This window comes from Primulina huaijiensis, chromosome 11 (genome assembly GCF_012295235.1).
Source record: "Primulina huaijiensis isolate GDHJ02 chromosome 11, ASM1229523v2, whole genome shotgun sequence".
NCBI classification, from domain to species: Eukaryota; Viridiplantae; Streptophyta; class Magnoliopsida; order Lamiales; family Gesneriaceae; genus Primulina; species Primulina huaijiensis.
Window position 1 is genome coordinate 25205351 of NC_133316.1, and position 22358 is coordinate 25227708.

Sequence of the window (22358 nt, forward strand, 5' to 3'; positions counted from 1 at the left end):
TGCTAGAAAATATACAGGAATGCTTGAAAACTAGTTTTAAAGATTGAAACTTAGTAGAGAGTATTTGCAGATTTTTGTGCAGAGTTGTGTGTGTTGTGTATTGGCCGATTCCCTCTTTTTTTCCACTGTGAAGTAAGGTTTTTTCCACTCCTCCCATTACTTACTATTTGCACATCTCCTCTCATTATGCACGTTGTTTGACCTACTCAAACAAATTTTGAATTAATGGGTCTCTTATATGATCTGCTTCTTCCATTTATTTTTTTGGTCTTAATTAAATTTTGAGCCTAATTAAAATATAACCTCAACTTTATCATTGGGCAAATCTTCTATTGATGGTATCATTCTCCCATTCGGGCGTTTTAGGAATATAGATCATTGGTGTACGTATGTTGTCACTTCCCTTTAATGCTTTTTAATACTAATAATGTATTTGGGCAATCTTTAACGAACAAAAAGGGGGAAAAAAAAAACCATTAGGCTTCCTCCTAAGGGTACAACCAGGCCATTAAAAAAAAATAGAATAAAATGTCAAGGGTCTCGATTAAAATACCTTGATACAACACACAATAATATCTGGGCTGGAAATTAGGTTTGATCCCATCAACCATTCTACAATGCTTTGGTGCGTGACAAATTTATGCTATTGCTCTAACACTAAGGACCGTTTAATAAATCTTATAACTAGTCTATGTTTAACATAAAACACAATCGTATGCAACTGCAAATTCGAATTTTCCACGCTTGTTCAGATATATAATATTATTATGCATAAAATTAAATTTAGGTAATAACCACATCTAAAATATACGTACTCAAGACTGCGTGAGAATAATTCTGTCAGGACAAGCACAAAGACATACCAATAACTAGCTTTTTTATATCATGTTGCATCACTTTTCGAAACAAATGGTAATACCCTGTTCTTGATTAGTGCAAACAAATGAGGCCACTTTTGTCAGCTACTGTCTGCCGAAATCATAGGCACAAACACAGAGTGGAACAAGGTGATTCTCGTGAACCCAGAATAGTTTTCAATTCTCGGCATTTAGTTTTCATTTCCCTTTTCATTGATTTCTCTACATAAAATTGACACAAATTTAAGCACATAGCATTCTAGCATCGTGATGGAAATGTATTTGATGAGCCCAGAGCAAACGTGCCATTTCAAACATTAACAAAAATTGGGGACACGTAGTGTTCGTTGCATTTCACATTAAATCATGACCAATGTGAAGTAGAGAAAACAAACGTCCAGAGAATGTTGAATAATCTTGTATTATTTCCTTTCTAAATCTCGTTCATCTAGAATGATACCACTTATGAAGTAAAGGTTAAGACTTCAAAGAAGAAAATGTAAGGAAACTTGTTGCAGAAGTGGCATTTCTTCGCCCTCTCCAGGAAGATGCATGGGATGGAGAGACTAGACTATACTGCCATGTAGGATTATGCTAAAGTGATACTAACATTTACGTTCGTAATGTATTGGCAAATTGCACATTTAACAGATGGAGCTCCAGCTGGATACATCAGAACTGTACGACAGTTTCAGCAGTTGACATGAGCAACATTACTAGGTGCCCGTGCTGGTGCTGCTGCATCTGAACATCCATCATTCAGTGAGCATCAACTACAAAGTGCAAGATAAATGAAAACTAGCACCACAAAGCAAAAGTTTAATATGCATCACCAAGGAGTCAAGCAGCTAGGCTACTTTTTAGCAAGCACGGCGGTATTATTTTGCAAGGATATGAGAGGATAAAATCATAATAGGATCAGGTATCAGATGCAAAATTCATTCAATGTCTTTATATCAGGCACTGGGTTTACAGTGCGATAGCAAGAGCATCTTGTTGGAAATTTAAAGTAAATTTAAAGATTGAATAAAAATTATGTCTCATGAATGTGGGAGTGTCTTTTGGCTCAAACACATGAAAATCTTTTCTCCTTCAAGCATTCTCTTGCATTTCATATTGTTAGCTTTCCATTTGGCCTCCGTTAAATCTCGGTGATAAAGTAAAGGTACGTTTTCAGTTCGCCGTAGTAGTGTCTCGTGTTAAGTCACTGCTGGTTGTTCCGTTGTATCATGGGAAACAAACGTCCAAGACGATCCTCGAAGCACATACAGGAGGGGACGAATCTGTTTTAAGGAAACTGTACATGCTACAGGCCTCGGTTTGGTTTTGCTTTCTTTTATACGATAGTCATACTGTAAACATCACACTTGTTTCGGTTATTGCTTTTTCTCTACAAGTTCGTTTCTAAGCTCTTGTTGTTAGCAATTTTTCTAACAAACTTAAAATAGATTACTCATTACGTGGTTTGTTTCAGATATGGCTACTGAAACCAGCGTGCAAAGGGAAACTGGTTATGTGGTCCCTATTGTGGCTCAAGTTGTCCCTAATGTTACCCCACGTGCTGCTGCGGTTGCTGTCCCAGCCAGTCACGGTGAAAAGCCTGAAAAGTTCTCTGGTGTGGACTTCAAAAGGTGGCAGCAGAAGATGCTGTTTTACTTGACGATGCTGAACCTGGCTAGATTCCTCTCTGAGGATGCTCCTAAACTCCAAGAGGGTGAGGGAGATGTTGAATCTGTTAGTGTGGTGGAGGCATGAAATCATTCTGATTTCTTATGCCGAAACTATGTACTAAACGGATTGGCCGATTCGCTCTACAACGTGTTTTGCGAAAAGAAAACGGCTGAAGAGCTGTGGGAATCCCTTGACAGAAAGTACAAAACCGAAGATGCCGGGGCCAAGAAGTTTCTTGTTGGTCGCTTTCTGAACTTTAAAATGGTGGATTCAAAGCCGGTTATCAGCCAAGTTCAAGAACTCCAAGTGAATCTTCACGAGATTCACGGTGAGGGGATGACTTTGAGCGAATCATTCCAAGTGGCTGCTATTGTTGAGAAGCTACCACCAGCTTGGAAGGATTTCAAAAATTACTTGAAGCACAAGCGAAAGAAGATGAATGTTGAAGAGCTCATTGTTCGACTTCGCATCGAGGAAGACAACAAGAGTTCAGAAAGACGATTGTTTTCTCCTATTGCCGCTAAGGCAAATGTTGTCGAGCATGGTCAGAGCTCGAAAAAGAGAAAATTTTCCTCCTCCAACAGAAGGTTGAACATGGGTCCTAAAGGAGGCATTTCGAAGAAAAATTTTTCTGGAAAATGCTACAATTGTGATGGTATGGGTCACAAGGCCTCTGAGTGTAAGAAGCCGAAAAGAAACCGAGAGGCGAATGTGGTAGAGAACATTGCTCAGGAGGTTTCGAACACGAATCTCTGTGCTGTAATATCAGAGGTTAACTTGGTGGGTGCTAACTCAGGGGAGTGGTGGATCGACACTGGTGTCACTCGCCATGTTTGCTCCGACAATGAGATGTTTGCTACTCTTGAGGAATCTATGAATGGGGAAAAACTATTGATGGGGAATTCCGCCAGTTCTGAAATCAAGGGTCAAGGAAAAGTTGTTCTGAAGATGACATCTGGAAAAGAACCGACTCTGAACAATGTGCTGTATGTACTGGATATTCGCAATAACTTGGTGTCCGGGTCGCTTCTTAACAAGCATGGTTTCCGCATTGTCTTCGAGTCAGATGAGGTGGTTTTGTCAAAGAGTGGAATGTTTGTTGGCAAAGGTTATGTTTGTAATGGTTTGTTCAAACTAAATGTAATGGCTATTAAGCCCGTGATGAATAAAGTTAATAATTTTGCTTACTTGCTTGAGTCTTCTTGTTTATGGAATGGTAGACTTGGACACGTTAATTATGATACAATTCGTAGATTAATTAACATGAAAAGCATTCCTACATTCCAAATTGATAAACAACACAAATGTGAAACTTGTGTTGATGCAAAACTAACGAGATCATCTTTTCGAACTATTGAAAGAAATAGTGAATCACTTGATCTAATTCACAGTGATATATGTGATTTAAAAGGTGTACAAACTCGTGGTGGAAATAAATACTTCATTACTTTTGTTGACGATAGCACAAAATTTTGTTATGTGTATCTCCTCAAAAATAAGGATGAAGCTATTGACAAATTTGTCCAATATAAGAGTGAAGTTGAAAACCAACTTAGAAAGAAAATTAAGGTGCTAAGAAGTGATCGTGGAGGTGAATATGAATCACCATTTGCTGAGTTTTGTGCTCAACACGGTATCAAACACGAAAAAACTGCACCTTATTCTCCTCAGCAAAATGGTATTGCAGAGAGAAAGAATCGTACCTTAAAAGAAATGATGAACGCGTTGTTATTAAGTTCTAGTTTACCACAGAACATGTGGGGGGAAGCTGTTCTAACAGCAAATTACCTTTTAAATAAGGTGTCCCGAAAGAAGCAAGATAAAAGTCCATATGAGTTATGGAAAGGTAGAAGTCCTTCCTACCAATACTTGCGAGTGTGGGGGTGTCTTGCCAAGGTAGCAGTACCCACTCCAAAGAAAGTAAAGATAGGACCAAAAACTGTTGATTGCATTTTCATTGGATATGCTCAAAACAGTAGCGCATATCGTTTTCTTGTACATGAATCTCAAATGCCTGATATACACAAGAATACGATAATGGAATCAAGTAATGCTTCGTTCTTTGAACACATGTTTCCATATAAATCTAAGGAAGAGCCTGGTTTATCCAAAAGATTATATGAGACAATTGATGAAGAACAAGAGCTTGATCAAGACATTGAACCAGACGTAGCAAGAGAGCTAGGACTGAGAAATCTTTTGGTCCGGATTTCATCACTTTCATGATGGAAAGTGAACCTCAAAGCTTCAAGGAAGCAATGAGTTCATCTGAGGGACCTCTATGGAAAGAGGCTATCAATTCTGAAATGGCATCCATTTTACAAAACCATACGTGGGAGTTAGTAAATCTTCCTCCGGGAAGCAAACCACTAGGCTGTAAATGGGTTTTCAAAAGGAAAATGAAATCAGATGAAACCATAGATAAGTATAAAGCCAGATTGGTAATTAAAGGTTACCATCAACGTGAAGGGCTTGATTACTTTGACACATATTCTCATGTATCGAGAATAACCTCTGTTCGTGTGATACTTGCGATTGCCGCCTTGCGGAATCTTGAAGTACACCAAATGGACGTAAAGACAGCTTTTCTAAACGGAGATTTAGAAGAGGAAATTTATATGGAACAACCTGAAGGATTTTCTGCGACTGGGCAAGAAAATAAGATTTGTAAACTGGTGAAGTCTCTGTATGGCTTAAAACAAGCACCAAAACAATGGCACGAAAATTTTGATAAAGCCATGATAGAAAGTGGATTTAAATTCAGTGAATGTGACAAATGTGTACACATAAAGAGCACTGAAATTGGATATGTCATTTTATGTCTTTACGTAGATGACATACTTATCATTGGTAATAATGATAAGATGATCAAATCCACCAAGAAGTTATTGAACTCAAGATTTGACATGAAAGATTTGGGTTTAGCCGATGTAATCCTTGGAATTAAAATCCATAGAACATCAGAAGGGCTAGTCCTAAGTCAGTCACATTATGTTGACAAAATACTTGAGAAATTCAATAATGATGACTCTGCATTGGCTAGAACCCCGAGAGATACCAGTCAACATCTATCAAAGAATCGAGGTGAGAGTATGTCTCAATTAGAATACTCTCGAGTCATTGGAAGTCTATGTACTTAATGAGTTGTACAAGACCAGACATAGCCTATGCAGTAGGCAAATTAAGTAGATTCACGAGTAATCCAGGTGTTGAACACTGGAAAGCAATTATCAGATTGCTAAGATACTTAAGGTACACGCGTGATCATGGGCTGCACTATACCAGATATCCAGCTGTTATTGAAGGATACATCGATGCAAATTGGATATCTGATATGAAAGACTCAAAATCTACAAGTGGATTTGTATTCACTTTAGGAGGTGCAGCAATTACGTAGAAATATTCTAAACAAACTGTAATAGCCAGATCCACGATGGAATCTGAGTTTATAGCTCTTGACAAGTGTACTGAAGAGGCTGAATGGCTGCGTCACTTTTTAGAAGATGTTCCAAGATGAGAAAAACTGGTGCCGGCTATATGCATACATTGTGATAGCCAATCTGCGATTGGAAGGGCACAAAATAATATGTATAATGGTAAGTCTAGGCATATACGTCGTAGACATAATACCGTTAGACAACTACTCTCAACTGGAGTTATCTCTGTTGACTATGTAAAATCAAAAGATGATATAGCGGATCCGCTGACCAAAGGGTTAAACAGAGAGTTAGTTGCGAAATCGTCAAAGGGAATGAGGCTCAAGCCTATAGAATAAATTGGTTTGAATGAAAACCCAACCTACGCTGACTGGAGATCCCAAGAACTAGGTTCAATGGGACAACCTAATTGCACTAATTTGGAGAATCACTGTGGGGGTTATCCCTAGTCCATTCCTATTATAAAACAGTGAATGTTGAGGATAAGCTTACGGTTTTTAATGATTCTGATGAGAAGCAATATAGAATCACCTATGTGAGAGAGAAGTGAGGCCGCTTCGAAGGAATTGCAGGGCTCAATTCTAAACCCTCTCGCAGAACCAGGCGTGTGTTCATGGCCAAAACGAACACGATCATGAGAACTGAATAGTATCAGGGAGAGTCTTGTGTGAAGTATATCTTAATTTACATAAACGACAGAACAGTTCAAGGACAACATGTCTACTGGTCAGCTAGTAAAGCAAATATATTTCATAAGGGAAGGTTCAAAGGGTAACACCTACCTATCCTATGCAGAATTCAACTGTAGAACTTTGTCACCAAGATTTGTATCAATTTTCATTCATGTGGGGGATTGTTGGAAATTTAAAGTAAATTTAAAGATTGAATAAAAATTATGTCTCATGAATGTGAGAGTGTCTTTTGGCTCTCCACATTCTTGAGTTAATTGAAGAGTTTTGACTCTTCATATTCTTGAGTTAATGGGAAGTTTAATTGAGTTAATTAATCTTGCATGACTCTTGGTGTGCATTTTGGGACTTATAAATAGTGGGGTTCATTTCCTCATTTCAAACACATGAAAATCTTTTCTCCTTCAAACATTTTCTTGCATTTCATATTGTTAGCTTTCCATTTGGCCTCCGTTAAATCTCGGTGATAAAGTAAAGGTACGTTTTCAGTTCGCCGTAGTAGTGTCTCGTGTTAAGTCACTGCTGGTTGTTCCGTTGTATCCTGGGAAACTGTACATGCTACAAGCATCGGTTTGGTTTTGCTTTCTTTTATACGATAGTCATACTGTAAACATCATACTTGTTTCGGTTATTGCTTTATCTCTACAAGTTCGTTTCTAACTATTGTTGTTAGCAATTTTTCTGACACATCTGACACTGATAGCCCCTCGGGCATGCATAAGTAAGGTACGGCAACATCCACAGATCAATTGAGCCATTTCCATCCCTTCATGGTCATAAAACTTTAGGAGTTATTGCCGACAATTTTAAATATATGGGCCAGATATTCAAGAAAAGCGTTTAGCTACAAGCTTGTTTAAAGTTGCGATGTACTACTAAGAGAACCCTCGTTGCAATACGATATCGATAAATCTCCCAGAATTCGTTCGATGTCAGATTATGTCAATAGCATAGCTGTAAAACCCGGGATTTTGTAATATCGTGATCATATCAGTTTAATATCAGGTTAATAATTTGATGGTGTAATCTTGGATATTAATATTTAAATCATTCAGAATATAGAATTTGTTTTAAGGTTATCTAAGTTGTGTAGATAATTTTATCGTGTGCAGAATTATGAAGCTCGAAAATTAGATAGCATTATTTATTAAACTTGAAATTTTGATAGGAATAAATTTATCTCAATCTAAGGAATTAAAGAAAGAATTTTGAAAATAAGCAGATAATGTCTAAGATTTAAGTTGATATTGAGATACCGGGATAAAAGATCAAATAAGAGATAATAAAATCCCTAGAATTCGAAATCTAACAATAAACACCATGAAATTTTCGAAAATTAGGTTGGGAAGGAAGAAGAAGATTTCGAATATCTACCTAGATCACGGATATATCATGATTTTAGAGTTGATTCACAGTTCAAACGCACTATAACTCTCGATCACGATAACAGCCAACCCCTATAAATAGGAGGGCCCTGTATTCGAAAATCACACCTCATAACACACACCAAATTTTCGAAAATCTCCCCTAGTCTCCTTAGGATTTTCAAGCACAGCGAAGCGCTGCTGCCGTCTAGCCGCCGAAGAGGAATTTTCGAAAATTTCTGTACAAGCAAGCCTAGCTATTCACGTTTTTTTCTTTCAAGAATTCAAGGTAAGTGGGCAAATTTTAAATTTTTAGGTTATGTGTTTTTCTTTTTAAAGAAAAAAAATGCTGTCGAACACCGTCTACGATTTTTTAAATCTTGTTACGTTTTTGTGAGGACACTGTGAGGATTCCCTGAAAATGGGTGGAATTCCAACATATGGCCCTTAACAGTGGGATATAACTGTTTTACTTCCTCGCCCCCTTAGAGGATTAAAACTTAGGGACTGACGTCAGTAAACCATGAAAGGTGAAAAATTGCAGTGTTAAAAATTATGAAAAGCATGCTGTAAATATATGTTATTTTCGAAAATATGAAAAATTTTATATGATGTTCGATAATTCCCTCATTTACTGAGTATTCCCAAAATACTCACCCCTTACAACCTTTCCCAGATAAGTCCGAAGAACAGGTAGAAGAAGAAGAATCAGAGCAGTTTTGGGGATGGTGATTAGTAGACATGATTATTTTTGAATTTTAGCAATTTAAATTTAATGTTAGACTTTTCCGCAAATTTATTTTATTTCAGTTGTAAAGACAGTTGTTTTTTTGAGAAATTATGAATAATAAACTGGTTTTCGGTTTATACTATGCTACGAGGCTTGTTGTTTCAATTGTGTAATTGTTAAACAACGCCGGTGTCAAATCCCGAGTTTCGGGGCGTGACATTTTAGTGGTATCAGAGCCGCCAGGTTCATAATCCGAGTGGAAAAAATCGAATTTTCAAAAAAAAAAATTCGGAAATTTTCGGCCAAACAGCGCCGCCGCGTTCTTCGCCGATTTCGGCCTTTTACGGCATTGTTTCTCCGATCGGCGACCACTCCCAGAACCGTCTCAACGAGACAAACAAAATCCCTCAAACAATTTTAGATTTCGTGTTCGTGTGAAACCGGAATTTCAGATCTACGAAATTGTCATATGAACCCTAACCCGAAAAGTATTTCGTCCAATTACCCTGCCAATCCTACTCCGATTTTCAATTAATTTTACCCAAACAATATACGATCCATGGGTAACATTTCCCAACCATCAATTTTGAGTTCGGATGAGCCAATCGGAAACGCCCAATTTCAAGTGAGTTAACCGAGTTGAGCGAGTTTCCGGTCAAATTGGGTAGTTTCCCGACCGATTTTCGCCGTGCCACCACCGGTTTCGTGACCCTCACCCCTTCGCCGTCATACGCCTCTACTCCGACCATACTCAGGCGAGTCAACCCGGCGAGTCAACTCGGCCGAGTCAGCGAGTCAACCCGCCAGCAGACGTCCTTCGATTTTTTCGTAGGAAACTCCGAATTTGGTTCCGTCAACTGATCTGAAATCCTCTCGATATACTCTTCGAATCCATATGTCTATCTTAAAACTTTCCATTTTGGGAATTTCGAAAAACTTTTAATTTTCAGTACTTTACTCTATCATGATATTTTATCATATTTGTGATATTTTTAGCATTTTCTTTTCTTTTTTCAGGAAATGTCTCCCCACTTCCGCACTCGTGCCCAAGCTGCAATCCACATGAAGCAGCTTGCCATTGATAATCAGTCGCGCTTAATAAAGCGCCTTAGAGCCAGACTACGTGAGAAAAGACGGGAGAATGCGATCTTAGCCACAGAAAAAGAGGTAATACGAACCCAACTTAACAACGCTATCTATCAGGGAGAGTTGGTAAGAGGAGATAACATGGATTTGAGAGATGGCATAGAGCACGGCTTGTATCGAGAGAAAAAGCTGCATGAAGACATCGACCGATACCGAAAGGAATTAGAAGAAGAAAAACAGCAAAATGCCAGGAGCAAGAAGAGACTGGAGAATTTAAGTGAGGCTATAAACAACATTTCAAAGGTGAACCATCATCTGGCTCAACAAGGTGAGGTACTGAAGAAAAAAATCATGCAGAATAAGAGGGATTACGAACTGCGCCACCAGCTTACCATTGATATTTTGGACGAGGCAGAGGCAGACGTTCAGGGATGGAAGACACAAGTGGCCCAACTTAATGCAGAGAATGCCCAGCTCACTCATATGGTAGAGCTACTTCAGGAAAGAGAGTCGGAGGAAGAGCCGGAAGAGGAAGAGCCGATAGAGATTGAGGAGCCTATAGCAACCATTGGGGATGGAGAGATAGAGGATTAGACTAGGATGTCTTAGTGATTTTGTTCTAGGAGTTTATTATTTTTCCATTGTTGCTATTCATGCAGTATGACTTTTATTTCTTTTAGATTGGTCATGTTCATTTTAGTTCTTTTGAGAAATCAATAAAAATTTGTTTTATTTGATTCATTGATTTCAATTTATTTCAGCACAATCTATTGTATGAACTTTGCTCGTACAAACTCTTAGAACTTGCGATGCGATTGTAGGAAATGGCCGGCAGACTCTCGAGACAGAATCGCAACCCGCGTTATGCTAACACGGACCGTGAGGTCAGACAAGAGAACGAGCAAGGGAATGGACCCCCACCTGCAGTCAACTTAAGCCAAGCTGATCTTATGGTCATAGCCACCATTGTAGCGACAACACTGCAAGGGTTGGGAAATCAGAACGTCAATCAGCCGCCGCCACCTCCACCACCAAATGGAATCAAGTTCCACTATGAATCGCTTCGCAAGAACAGGTGTCCAACCTTCAGTGGAGCTGCAGACCCTGAGGTCAGCCAGAGCTGGCTGAAAAGTGTAGAGACTCAACACCGCCTATTGGAAGTTCCCGAGGCACTGAAAGTGGACGTGACTGTGCCGTTCCTAGAAGATAAAGCAGGAAAATGGTGGGAAGCAATTTCGCCAGCCATGACAGCTGCAGGACCAATCACTTGGCAGCGATTTCGAGAAGCCTTTCTGAAACAGTATTATCCGGCTGAGGTCAGACTACAGAAACTGAGTGAGTTTGAAAATTTCACTCAAACTCCGGACATGTCGTTTGTGGAATACACCTCCCAGTTTAATGCCCTTGGATCTTATGCTCTGGCAATCATGGCGGACGAAGTTTTGAAGTTGCACCGCTTTAAAAAGGGATTGAACAGCAGGATCCAATCAGCCCTAGCAGTCTACCAACCCGCTATTTTTTCAGATCTAATGGGTGCAGCTAATCGAGCTGAAACTGACATCCAGCGCAGGGAGAAGGAAAATAAGAACAAAAGGCCTATGAATAATCAGCCCTCACGTAGCAAACAGACTTTCAAGAAGCCTAACCAGACCGGTGGACCATCAAAAGGACCTTCGCCTACCTCAAGCTACCAGGATATTAAGCCTTGCCCAATTTGTCACTTACGACACCTGGGAGAGTGCCGAAGAAACAGTGGAGTATGCTTCGGATGTGGGAAAGCGGGACACCGAATTGCCGAATGTCCTACTGCCGCCAACCAAGCAGCCGGGCCCAACAAGGGAGGAGGGCCAAATACAGGAGCTAACCCCAACAAGCCAAAAGAAGGCAAGCCTAATGCCAAGGTCTTTGCTATGACTCAAGAAGAGGCCGACGACGCCAATGAAGTCGTTTCAGGTACCATACTAATTCAAAAATTGCCTGCTTATGCGTTATTTGATTGTGGTGCTACGCACTCCTTTATGTCTAAGAGGTTGGCTAAGAAATTAGGACTTAAGCCCGAATCACTAGCCGAACCTTTCCGAATAGCCACACCTACAAGTAAGACCATTGAAACTCATGAGATTCACAGGGACTGTATAATCAGTATCGGTAATCAGACTTTCAGCGCAGACTTAATACAATTGGTTATGGCCGACTTCGACATCATCCTAGGGATGGATTGGTTAGCCAGAAACAATGCAATAGTGGACTGTAAGGGAAAATAGTTAAACTCCGAACCCCGAATCAGAAAGAGATTGTGTATCATGGTAAATCCAAGGAACGGAAATCACTCCTTTCCGCTTCCCAAACATGGAAAGCCATTAAATCCGGAGAAGATATCTACCTAGCAATGGTTAGCGAAGTGCAAGGAGAAGTCGAATTGAAGATAGAAGACATCCCAATAGTATGTGAGTTCCCGGATGGTTTTCCAGAAGAACTCCCAGGGGCAGTCCCGGACCGCGAAGTTGAGTTCGAAATCAATCTAGTTCCTGGTGCAGCACCAATATCTAATGCACCTTACAGGATGGCGCCAACTGAACTCAAGGAGCTAAAAGAGCAACTCCAAGAATTGCTGGACAAAAAGCAAATTCGACCTAGTGTTTCCCCATGTGGAGCACCAGTACTCTTTGTAAAGAAGAAAGATGGGAGTATGAGATTGTGCATCGACTACAGAGAACTGAACAAGATCACTATCAAGAACAAGTACCCCCTCCCAAGGATTGACGACCTATTTGATCAACTTAAGGGAGCCGCAGTATTTTCTAAACTGGATCTGAGGACGGGATACCACCAACAGAAGGTCAGGGCGGAAGATATCTCCAAAACAGCTTTTCGGACAAGATATGGACATTATGAGTTCACAATGATGCCTTTCGGGCTGACTAACGCGCCTGCAGCCTTCATGGACCTAATGAACAGAGTTTTCAAGCCATTCCTGGATCAGTTCATAGTAGTATTTATTGACTACATCCTCGTCTATTCTTCCAACGAAAGAGATCACGAAGAGCATCTGCGCATTGCACTTCAGACTTTGAGAGAAAAGGAGCTCTATGCTAAGTTTAAGAAATGTGAGTTCTGGCTACAGAGTGTATCCTTCTTAGGACACGTAATCTCTGAAGCAGGAGTATCAGTGGATCCCAGGAAAGTCGAGGCAATTATAGAGTGGCCAAAACCTAAGAACGCCATAGACATCAGGAGCTTTCTTGGACTTGCAGGTTATTACAGGAAGTTCGTCGAAGGTCTTTCTTCGATCGCCATACCACTGACGAAACTCACTCAGAAGAATTCCAAGTTCGTCTGGGACGAAGGTTGCGAGAAAAGTTTTCAGACATTAAAAGAAAAGCTTGCATCTACGCCAGTACTAATCTTACCCACGGAATATAAGGAATTCACCATCTACAGTGACGCATCTAAGGAAGGTTTGGGATGCGTGCTCATGCAAGAAGGAAGAGTGATCGCCTACGCATCAAGGCAGTTGAAACAGCACGAGCAAAACTACCCTACACATGATCTGGAGCTAGCAGCAGTTGTTTTTGCCTTAAAAATCTGGAGACACTATCTCTATGGCGCCAAGTGTGAAATTTTCACAGATCACCAAAGCCTCAAATACATGTTCACCCAAAAGGAACTTACCATGAGGCAAAGACGGTGGATCGAACTTCTGAAGGATTACGATCTAACTATCAGTTACCACCCAGGTAAAGCAAACAAGGTGGCCGATGCTCTGAGTCGGAAAAATGAGAGCAAGATCACCCTGGCCTCACTCTCCGCGAGGCCATGTCTGCAAGAGACTGTAAAGTTAAACCAGGACCGAGACCCTGAGCTAACGAAACTTAAGGGACAAGTTGAAAGTGGGAAGCCTCAAGATCTACAAATCGATGACAAAGGAGTCTTATGGATGAAAGGACGACTGTGTGTACCCGACAGCGGTAACCTTCGCCAAGAAATACTGTCATAAGCACACAAATCCAAATTTTCAGTCCATCCAGGGAGTACAAAAATGTACAGAGATCTTAAAAGCAATTTTTGGTGGAATGGAATGAAAAGAGACGTGGCAGAATTTGTCGCTAAATGCCAAGTGTGTCAACAGGTCAAAGCAGAGCACCAGCGACCTGGAGGATTATTGCAACCTTTGGAGATACCAGAGTGGAAATGGGAGCATATCTCTATGGACTTTGTGGTAGGGTTACCAAAGTCAAGGCAAGGTCAGGACGGAATATGGGTAATTGTGGATAGGCTTACAAAATCCGCACACTTCCTACCCGTCCATATGAACTACAATCTCGATAAATTGGCTTCGCTGTACATGGACAACATTGTGAGACTGCATGGAGTGCCAGTGAGCATCCTATCTGATAGAGACCCGAGGTTCGTCTCGCGCTTTTAGAAGAGCTTTCAGGGGGCCATGGGAACTAAAGTGACTCTTAGTATGGCCTATCACCCACAAACTGATGGTCAAACCGAGAGAACAATTCAAACCCTGGAAGACATGCTGCGAGCCTGCGCCCTAGAATTCAGTAGCAATTGGAGCAATCACTTACCATTGATTGAGTTTGCTTATAATAACAGCTATCACAGCAGTATTGGGATGGCTCCATACGAAGCCCTATATGGGAGGAAATGCCGATCACCTTTTTATTGGGATGAAGTGGGAGAAAAGCAATAGTAGGACCCGAACTTTTACAAACAACGATAGACAAGGTTACAGTAGTCCGAGAGAAACTCAAGGCATCTCAAGATCGACAAAAGAGTTGGGCAGACCTGAAAAGAAGGCCAGTAGAATTCAATATTGGCGAAAAGGCCTACGTAAAAGTCTCGCCTATGAAAGGAGTGGTCTGATTCAGTAAAGCTGGGAAGCTGAACCCTCGTTATGTAGGACCCTTTGAAATTTTGGAAAAAGTGGGCACGCTAGCATACAGATTGGCACTGCCACCAAACATGTCTAGAATTCACAACGTTTTTCACGTGCCCCAACTACGGAAATACATCTCGGACCCAAGTCACGGGTTGGAAGCAGAACCGCTCATGATCGAAAGTAACTTGGGAGAAGGGCTTAAGTACGAAGAAGTTCCCATTAGAATCGTGGACACCAAGGACCAAGTACTAAGACGACGAATCATTCCATACGTCAAGGTGCAATGGTCTAACCACACAGAAAGAGAAGCCACGTCGGAGCTAAAACAATGGATGAGGGACCAATACCCGTACCTCTTCATAGACCAAGCCAACCCAAGTTTTGAGGACGAAACTTCTCATAAGGAGGGAGGGATGTAAAACCCAGGATTTTGTAATATCGTGATCATATCAGTTTAATATCAGGTTAATAATTTGATTGTAATCTTGGATATTAATATTTAAATCATTCAGAATATAAGATTTGTTTTAAGGTTATCTAAGTTGTGTAGATAATTTTATCGTGTGCAGAATTATGAAGCTCGAAAATTAGATAGTATTATTTATTAAACTTGAAAGTTTGGTAGGAATAAATTTATCTCAATCTAAGGAATTAAAGAAAGAATTTTGAAAATAAGCAGATAATGTCTAAGATTTAAGTTGATATTGAGATACCGGGATAAAAGATCAAATAAGAGATAATAAAATCCCTAGAATTCGAAATCTAACAATAAACACCATGAAATTTTTGAAAATTAGGTGGGGAAGGAAGAAGAAGATTTCGAATATCTACCTAGATCACAGATATATCATGATTTTAGATTTGATTCACAGTTCAAACGCACTATAACTCTCGATCACGATAGCAGGCAACCCCTATAAATAGGAGGGCCCTGTATTCGAAAATCACACCTCATAACACACACCAAATTTTCGAAAATCTCCCCTAGTCTCCTTAGGATTTTCAAGCACAACGAAGCGCTGCCGCCGTCTAGTCGCCGAAGAGGAATTTTCGAAAATTCTTGTACAAGCAAGCCTAGCTATTCACATTTTTTTCTTTCAAGAATTCAAGGTAAGTGGACAAATTTTAAATTTTAAATTTTTGGGTTATGTGTTTTTCTTTTTAAAGAAAAAAATGCTGTCGAACACCGTCTACGTTTTTTTAAATCTTGTTACGTTTTTGTGAGGACACTGTGAGGATTCCCTGAAAATGGGTGGAATTCCAACATATGGCCCTTAACAGTGGGATAGAACTGTTTTACGGCCTTGCCTCCTTAGAGGATTAAAACTTAGGGACTGACGTCAGTAAACCATGAAAGGTGAAAAATTACAGTGTTAAAAATTATGAAAAACATGCTGTAAATATATGTTATTTTCTAAAATATGAAAAATTTTATGTGGTGTTCGATAATTCTCCCATTTACTGAGTATTCCCAAAATACTCACCTCTTACAACCTTTCCCAGATAAGTCTGAAGAACAGGTAGAAGAAGAATCAGAACAGTTTTGGGGATGGTGATTAGTAGACATGATTATTTTTGAATTTTAGCAATTTAAATTTGATGTTAGACTTTTCCGCAAATTTATTTTATTTCAGTTGTAAAGACAGTTGTTTTTTTGAGAAATTATGAATAATAAACTGGTTTTCGGTTTATACTATACTACGAGGCTGATTGTTTCAATTGTGTGATTGTTAAACAACGCCGGTGTCAAATCCCGAGTTTCGGGGCGTGACAATAGCCAGTTCCTACTGGACTCTAGGCAAAGTATATTCTCCCAAAGAGAATTTAAAGGATACATACAGCAACAACAAAAAAAGGATGATTGAGTAGCAATGAGATGTTGAGTAGCACCTGCAGGTAGCACAGCTGTAACCATGTTACTCATTGCGCAGCAAACATTTGTTGCTCCTCTAGGATAAAGGAGGACAGTCCTCCGCTGCAGACCAATTGGTTACTCATATCCGCAGAGCTCGATTCTTTTCCAGAAAAAAGAGCTTCTGAGAGTTTGGTATCTATCTATCTATCTATCTATCATTTCATTTCCATCAAAACTAAGTGCATAATCAATCAATCTTCCATAACCTCGATCTAGCAGCTCAACGGTAAAACAAACTAAATTTGAAAGCTTTTCATAAATAATACTCACCCAAGAAAAGAAAACGAATCAAACTTGAGTAATCTGGAAATTGCTCGACAATCTTGTACCCAAAGCAGGAAATAAATGTTTAAGAAATATTTCCGACAATGTCTAAACGATACGAAAGAGGACATTTTCTTACCACCAAAATAGGCGTCGAATTCCCTTAAACCAAAGGAGTTGGATGGGCAAAGAAATTATCGAGACGACGACGACGATGATGATATTGAAGCTCGATTCTTCTCCGTTGAAATGCCATTCTTTTCTCAAGTTTTAGCACAGAAAAGAATTATATAAATAGAAGCACGATGATGGCTTCGATCTATAAAGCTAATATATGGAATACCAAAACAATAAGACTCACGTGGAAAAAGAACCAAAAAGAGAACATACCTGGGAACATTTTCAAGTTTCTTTGGAGCCGAAGATGGGAGAAGAGATGTTCAAGAAGAGGATAGGTTGGAAACCAACTGTGATGCAAAGTCGACACCACTTAAATTCAAATCAGACTCATGCAAAATGTTGGTTGTTCGCATGAGTCTGTCATGGCTTTGATCGCACCCTTCATTCCATATTACAAAGTTTGTTTTGTTTTGTTTTGTTTTGAATTCTTTCTTCCTTTTGATCTAAATACAACCTCAAGAAATTTCACAAGTTCTTGGACAAATACCAAATTTTAGGCATTGATATGACACAAACTTTGAAATAGGAGCTCATTACTTGATCCGACAAATCTTTGCTATATACTAATTTAAAAAAAAAAAATTAACTAGAAATGAAAGCTAAAAAATTTATAATCCATCAAGCTGAATGTCTCTTAATTAATTAAGGAATCACGTACATTAGAGTTAACATATTATTTATAATTAATGTATTACCGTAAAGTGTTTTGCTATTTCAAAAGATCAAAGATTAATAAGTATTTTTATAATTGTATTTTATTTAATTCAATCATATAACCACCTTAGTTTATGAAATAATATATTTCAATTTGTATTAATCCACTGGTTGTGCGGCGGATGAGTAAAATTGGAGATGACGGGACAGTAGAAAGAACCCGGATCCGAAAAGGGGAAGAAGGAGTGACCCATATTGGATCGGCCATGGCTACTTCCGACCCGGATAAATTGATCTCCAAAGCCGATAAGCTGTCAGATTGCTCTTCCTCTCTCTGTTTGATTCTCGAATTATGGCTTACAAATTTTAATCTGTGATTCAGGACGAAACTCAGTTTAACCAGGTGGAGTGCTGATTGGAAGACTGCCACCGGTTTGTATGAACAGGCAGGCAAGATTTTCGAGATCATTTTTATATTTAGCCTATCTCTAGCCTTTTTTTTTGGGGTTAAATTGAATGTTTTTTTTTTCAAAAAAAAAAAAATTAAACTTGATTGTTACATGGCAGCAAACGCATACAGGCTAAAGAAAAAATACGAGGAAGCCAAAGATGCATTTGAGAAGGCTTCCAAAGGGCAAGAGATGCTCAGTTCGTATCCATTTTGGTTTACCTTTTGTTAGTAACATAATCTAATTTAATAATTGGATGTTGTTAATGTGCTTACATTTGACAATCACGTATTTAGGAAATATATATATGTCAATATTCCTTTAGAAATACAACCAACACCTTGACGAGTTTAGGCCTTGGGATGCTGCAAAACACATGGAATCTGCGGCAGCTCTTGCAAAGCAAGTAGGCAAATGGAATGAAGTGGCTGACTTTTATAGACATGCATCCGAGTTATTCATTGAATGTGGAAGGTCACAGCCTGCATCAGATGCTCTTGCAAAGGGTGCTCGGTATATCCTGATTCTCCATCTTTGTTTTATGTTAAATGTATTTCAGCCATCTTATTATGCAATATATCCTTGTTGGTTAGTTAACGGTGATGAGTTGTGATTTATTAAATCCTTTGTGATTTTCTATGAAGTTGTGGTGCTATTACTTTACGGTTGTTGAAGGTTGTAGATTAATGGATCCAAGGCTTGATGTTTTGATCTACGTTTTCTTTTGAACTATCCATCATTGCGTCTTTGATCTTTTGTGAAAAACTTGAAGTTGGCACTTTATATAAACTTTTTCCCTATTCCCTATCCATTTTTCATATGACATGCATAAAATGAGCTTAGTGTCTTATGACGGTTGCTTTAAATGTCGTGTTTGGTTAAAGTGCCTTAGAAGATCCGTCACCCAATGTAGCTGTTCAGCTGTACATTGATTCTAGTGCTATTCTTGAAGAGGATGGGAAGGAACAAATGGCGTTTGATTTGTACCGTGCTGCTACAAGTGTTTATATAAGGCTTGAGAAGTAAGCCCACTCCCCCTTGTATGTATTGATTAAGTGAACAATCGAACAAATCACTTGGAGTTTCTAATTCATTTGCTCCATATAGAATGAATTGGTGATACTTTTGATGTTATTTATCATGCTGTCTCACTTCTTTAATATTGACCCACATGTACTGGACTAGAGAGAATTTGGCCGGTTATCTGTCTAAAACTGCTGTAGTTATTGAACATCTAGTGGTAAAAAAAATGAACTTTTGACTTTTCCGGATGCTATTGTGAGGCACTGGTTCTTGCCAAACTAAATTCATCTCGATCGATTACTACATCATTGTCCCTACTTTGCTTCGCAGCTCTTTGTATCCGGGTTTGTTTTCTTGGTATTGGCTGAATTGCATTTAATTAAAATGGTTTTCGAATTACAAGTTCACCTATCTTCAGTAGTATAGTAAAAAAATCTCAGAGTTCGCAAATTGGGTTTGATGGGAGGAAGCTGCCTAAAAGAAGATTCATCTTGCTAACTAACTTGTAATTTTGAGTTGATAATATCAAGTCAATCCTCTAGAGTCCTAGTTATGCTGGCCCTCTTTGAACTATATTCTGATTTATGTATGGATCCACAAGTTATGTATTTCTTTCTCTTTTCAGCTACTGTAAGTTCCTATGTTTGATTTTATATTGTTCTGGTATCACTGCCTATAGGTATACAGATGCTGCAACAATTCTTTTGAAATGGGCCTTAGCAGCTGACAAGAGCAATGCTACACATAGCCAATGCAAGGTAAGAATATTAAAAATTCTATTGAATCCACTCTATTTTTAAGAAAACCAGAAAAAACATCGGTGATATACTTAGCAGAAGAAATCATTTTTTTCACGGCCATGGGGGAAAATGCATTAGTTCATGGCATGAAACCAAATTATATCAGTTAATATCAATCTCCGTCTCCCAACTTTGATTCGTATTTTGTGCTTTGACAGTTTGACTTTTGATCCTTGTTAAACATGGTCTCTTTTACAAAGCAATCTTTAAGATTTGGCCGCCTCTGTTGCTATTTGGCAGAAGCAACAAAAAAACTATTTGGACCGAAGTTCAATTTGACGTGAAGTTCAAATTTGGTCTCAATTTGTTTAGTTCGAATATAATTATTGAACTCTATTGAGCATATGCTTGACTCCAAGATTGAGCTAGTGAGTTATGCTAATTTAATTGATTTATAAAGTACTAAAGCTTGCGAGCTATCGAATAAAAAATAATTTGGACTCAACTTTGCCTTGGAAAGCATTTGAACAATTGTTGAAGTTTGGCTCAAAATCAATAATTTCTAATAAGAACTGAATAATATTTTAGTCGATTCGAAAAGGTTGCCAGACAGCTCAATTTATGTGTACCCCTAAACCGAATTCATGATGGTCTAATCAAATTTAAACACAAATAGGTATTTATAATTGCAGCTTAAATGTTAAATACAATTATATAACAAAATATTTACGTAACTGTTCTGATGTAGGCTTATCTTAGTGCTATCATCGTATACCTGTATGCTCATGACTTCAGGCAGGCAGAGAAATGTCATAACGATTGTTGCCAGTAAGTTGAGATTATTTTCATCCAACATTTTTATCTTCCTTCTGATTGATTTTCAACTCGTGTGCCTAAAGATCATGCCACCTACTGGTGGCTGCTCGTGTATAAGTAGGCATCATATGTTATGAACGCTTTTGGTTGCATCCAAGGGTGATTTTGAAACTCATATGCCAACTAAGCATTTTTTTTAAAAAAAATAACTCCACTCACTCTTGGGTAAGAATGGTTAAAACAAGAATTGTTGGACAATCAAAGTGAAGTTTTAGGGCTACACCTTGTGAAGTGTAAACAGTTTTTATTCTTATTCTTGTGTTCAAATGCTAATATAATTTACTTGCTTCTTTGGTAGAGTTGAAGCCTTCTTGTACAGCGATCAAAACCGTGCTGCTACTAAGCTTCTGTCTGCTTATACTGATGGCGATGTGGAGGAGATCAAGCTTGCTGCTCAGTCCAGCATTATTTCTAACCTAGACCACGTGGTAATGGTTTGATCAAGTCCAACATATCTATTAAGAAAACCGTTTGATTTGCAAGGATATATACTTTCATGTTCCCTCCCCCACCTCATTTTTTGTGCTTGGGGTTATAAAACATTATTCATTTAAATAAAATGTTAAAATTAATGATTAAAAATAAAATGATAAATGATAAAACACGATACAAAGTCTAAGCTAATGTACTCCAATTTTCTCAAATTTTTTTCTCTTTGCCATCATTCGCTCAGGTGCTTATATTTTAATTTCTTCGAATATGGCATTGTGCAATCTTATAATAAGTATTTATATTTTTTACTCAATCTGCAACTCTAGTTTTTTTAACTATTTTTTTGGAACTCTAATATATTAATTGAATTAAAATAATTAAAGTATTAAATCATTTTATGTAGGCTTGATTGCTATGAAACATGTTATGGATGCAGTATTGAGAACTTGAGCATTATATATTGTTGCTCTAGTTTTTAGGATTGTTTATTTTCCGCAGATTGTTAGGATTGCAAGGAAACTGCCTACAGGTGATGTTAGTGGATTGAAGAGGACTACGACAGAGGAGCAAGATGAGCTACTGGATGAAGACGATCTTACTTAGCCCTCCCATCGATTCCACAAATCAGAAAGCGTGAACTTTTAAACTAAATTTGCTCGATTTTCTGTAATGAAGTTGTCTAAAGTTCGTATTCAAATTTGTATAAATTTTACCAGAGAGGGTGATGTTTAGACTTAATCCATCTGTCTTGTATGTGATTGCTTAGATTTACCTGCCTAAAGAGCATCAATTATTAATCTTGATTGCATATTTTTCTAGGAAAAAGAATGAGAAGTGAACCTGGTGTTTTGTTTTGCTGCATACAACTAATCGGAATCTCCTGTACTATATCAATCATCATCATTTTTTTTGGAAGGATATCCTTAAATATTTGTTATACCTGTATTAATGGTTATTTGATAAAGCCGGAAACCATGAACTGAAATCAGCTTCATATTCATTTTAGATATTCTAAACAGTGCATTTTCCCAAACTCGTGTTAATTGTCAGTACAACACTAGTGAAAAGCAATTAGATAGAGCCATGATCACTTGTTT

General features: G+C 38.5%; 1 protein-coding gene and 1 pseudogene across 2 annotated transcripts; one reads left to right on the top strand and one right to left on the bottom strand.

Annotated features, from left to right (window-relative positions):
* Positions 1-1152: 1152 nt before the first annotated feature.
* Positions 1153-17497, bottom strand: LOC140988539 (uncharacterized; annotated as a pseudogene).
* A 350-nt stretch (positions 17498-17847) lies between these two features.
* On the top strand, positions 17848-22062 carry LOC140987567 (gamma-soluble NSF attachment protein). 2 transcript variants are annotated; one of them, XM_073456127.1, is made up of 9 exons: positions 17849-18054; positions 18124-18191; positions 18309-18393; positions 18545-18703; positions 19075-19212; positions 19893-19971; positions 20702-20781; positions 21128-21257; positions 21760-22062. In XM_073456127.1, the coding sequence occupies exons 1-9, from the start codon at positions 17924-17926 to the stop codon at positions 21862-21864; spliced, it is 975 nt and encodes a 324-aa protein (XP_073312228.1). In that variant the 5' UTR covers positions 17849-17923; the 3' UTR covers positions 21865-22062. The 2 variants fall into 2 exon arrangements, with proteins under 2 accessions (XP_073312229.1, XP_073312228.1); XM_073456128.1 differs by lacking the exon at positions 19075-19212 and having other exon boundaries at positions 17848-18054.
* The last annotated feature ends 296 nt before the right edge of the window (positions 22063-22358 follow it).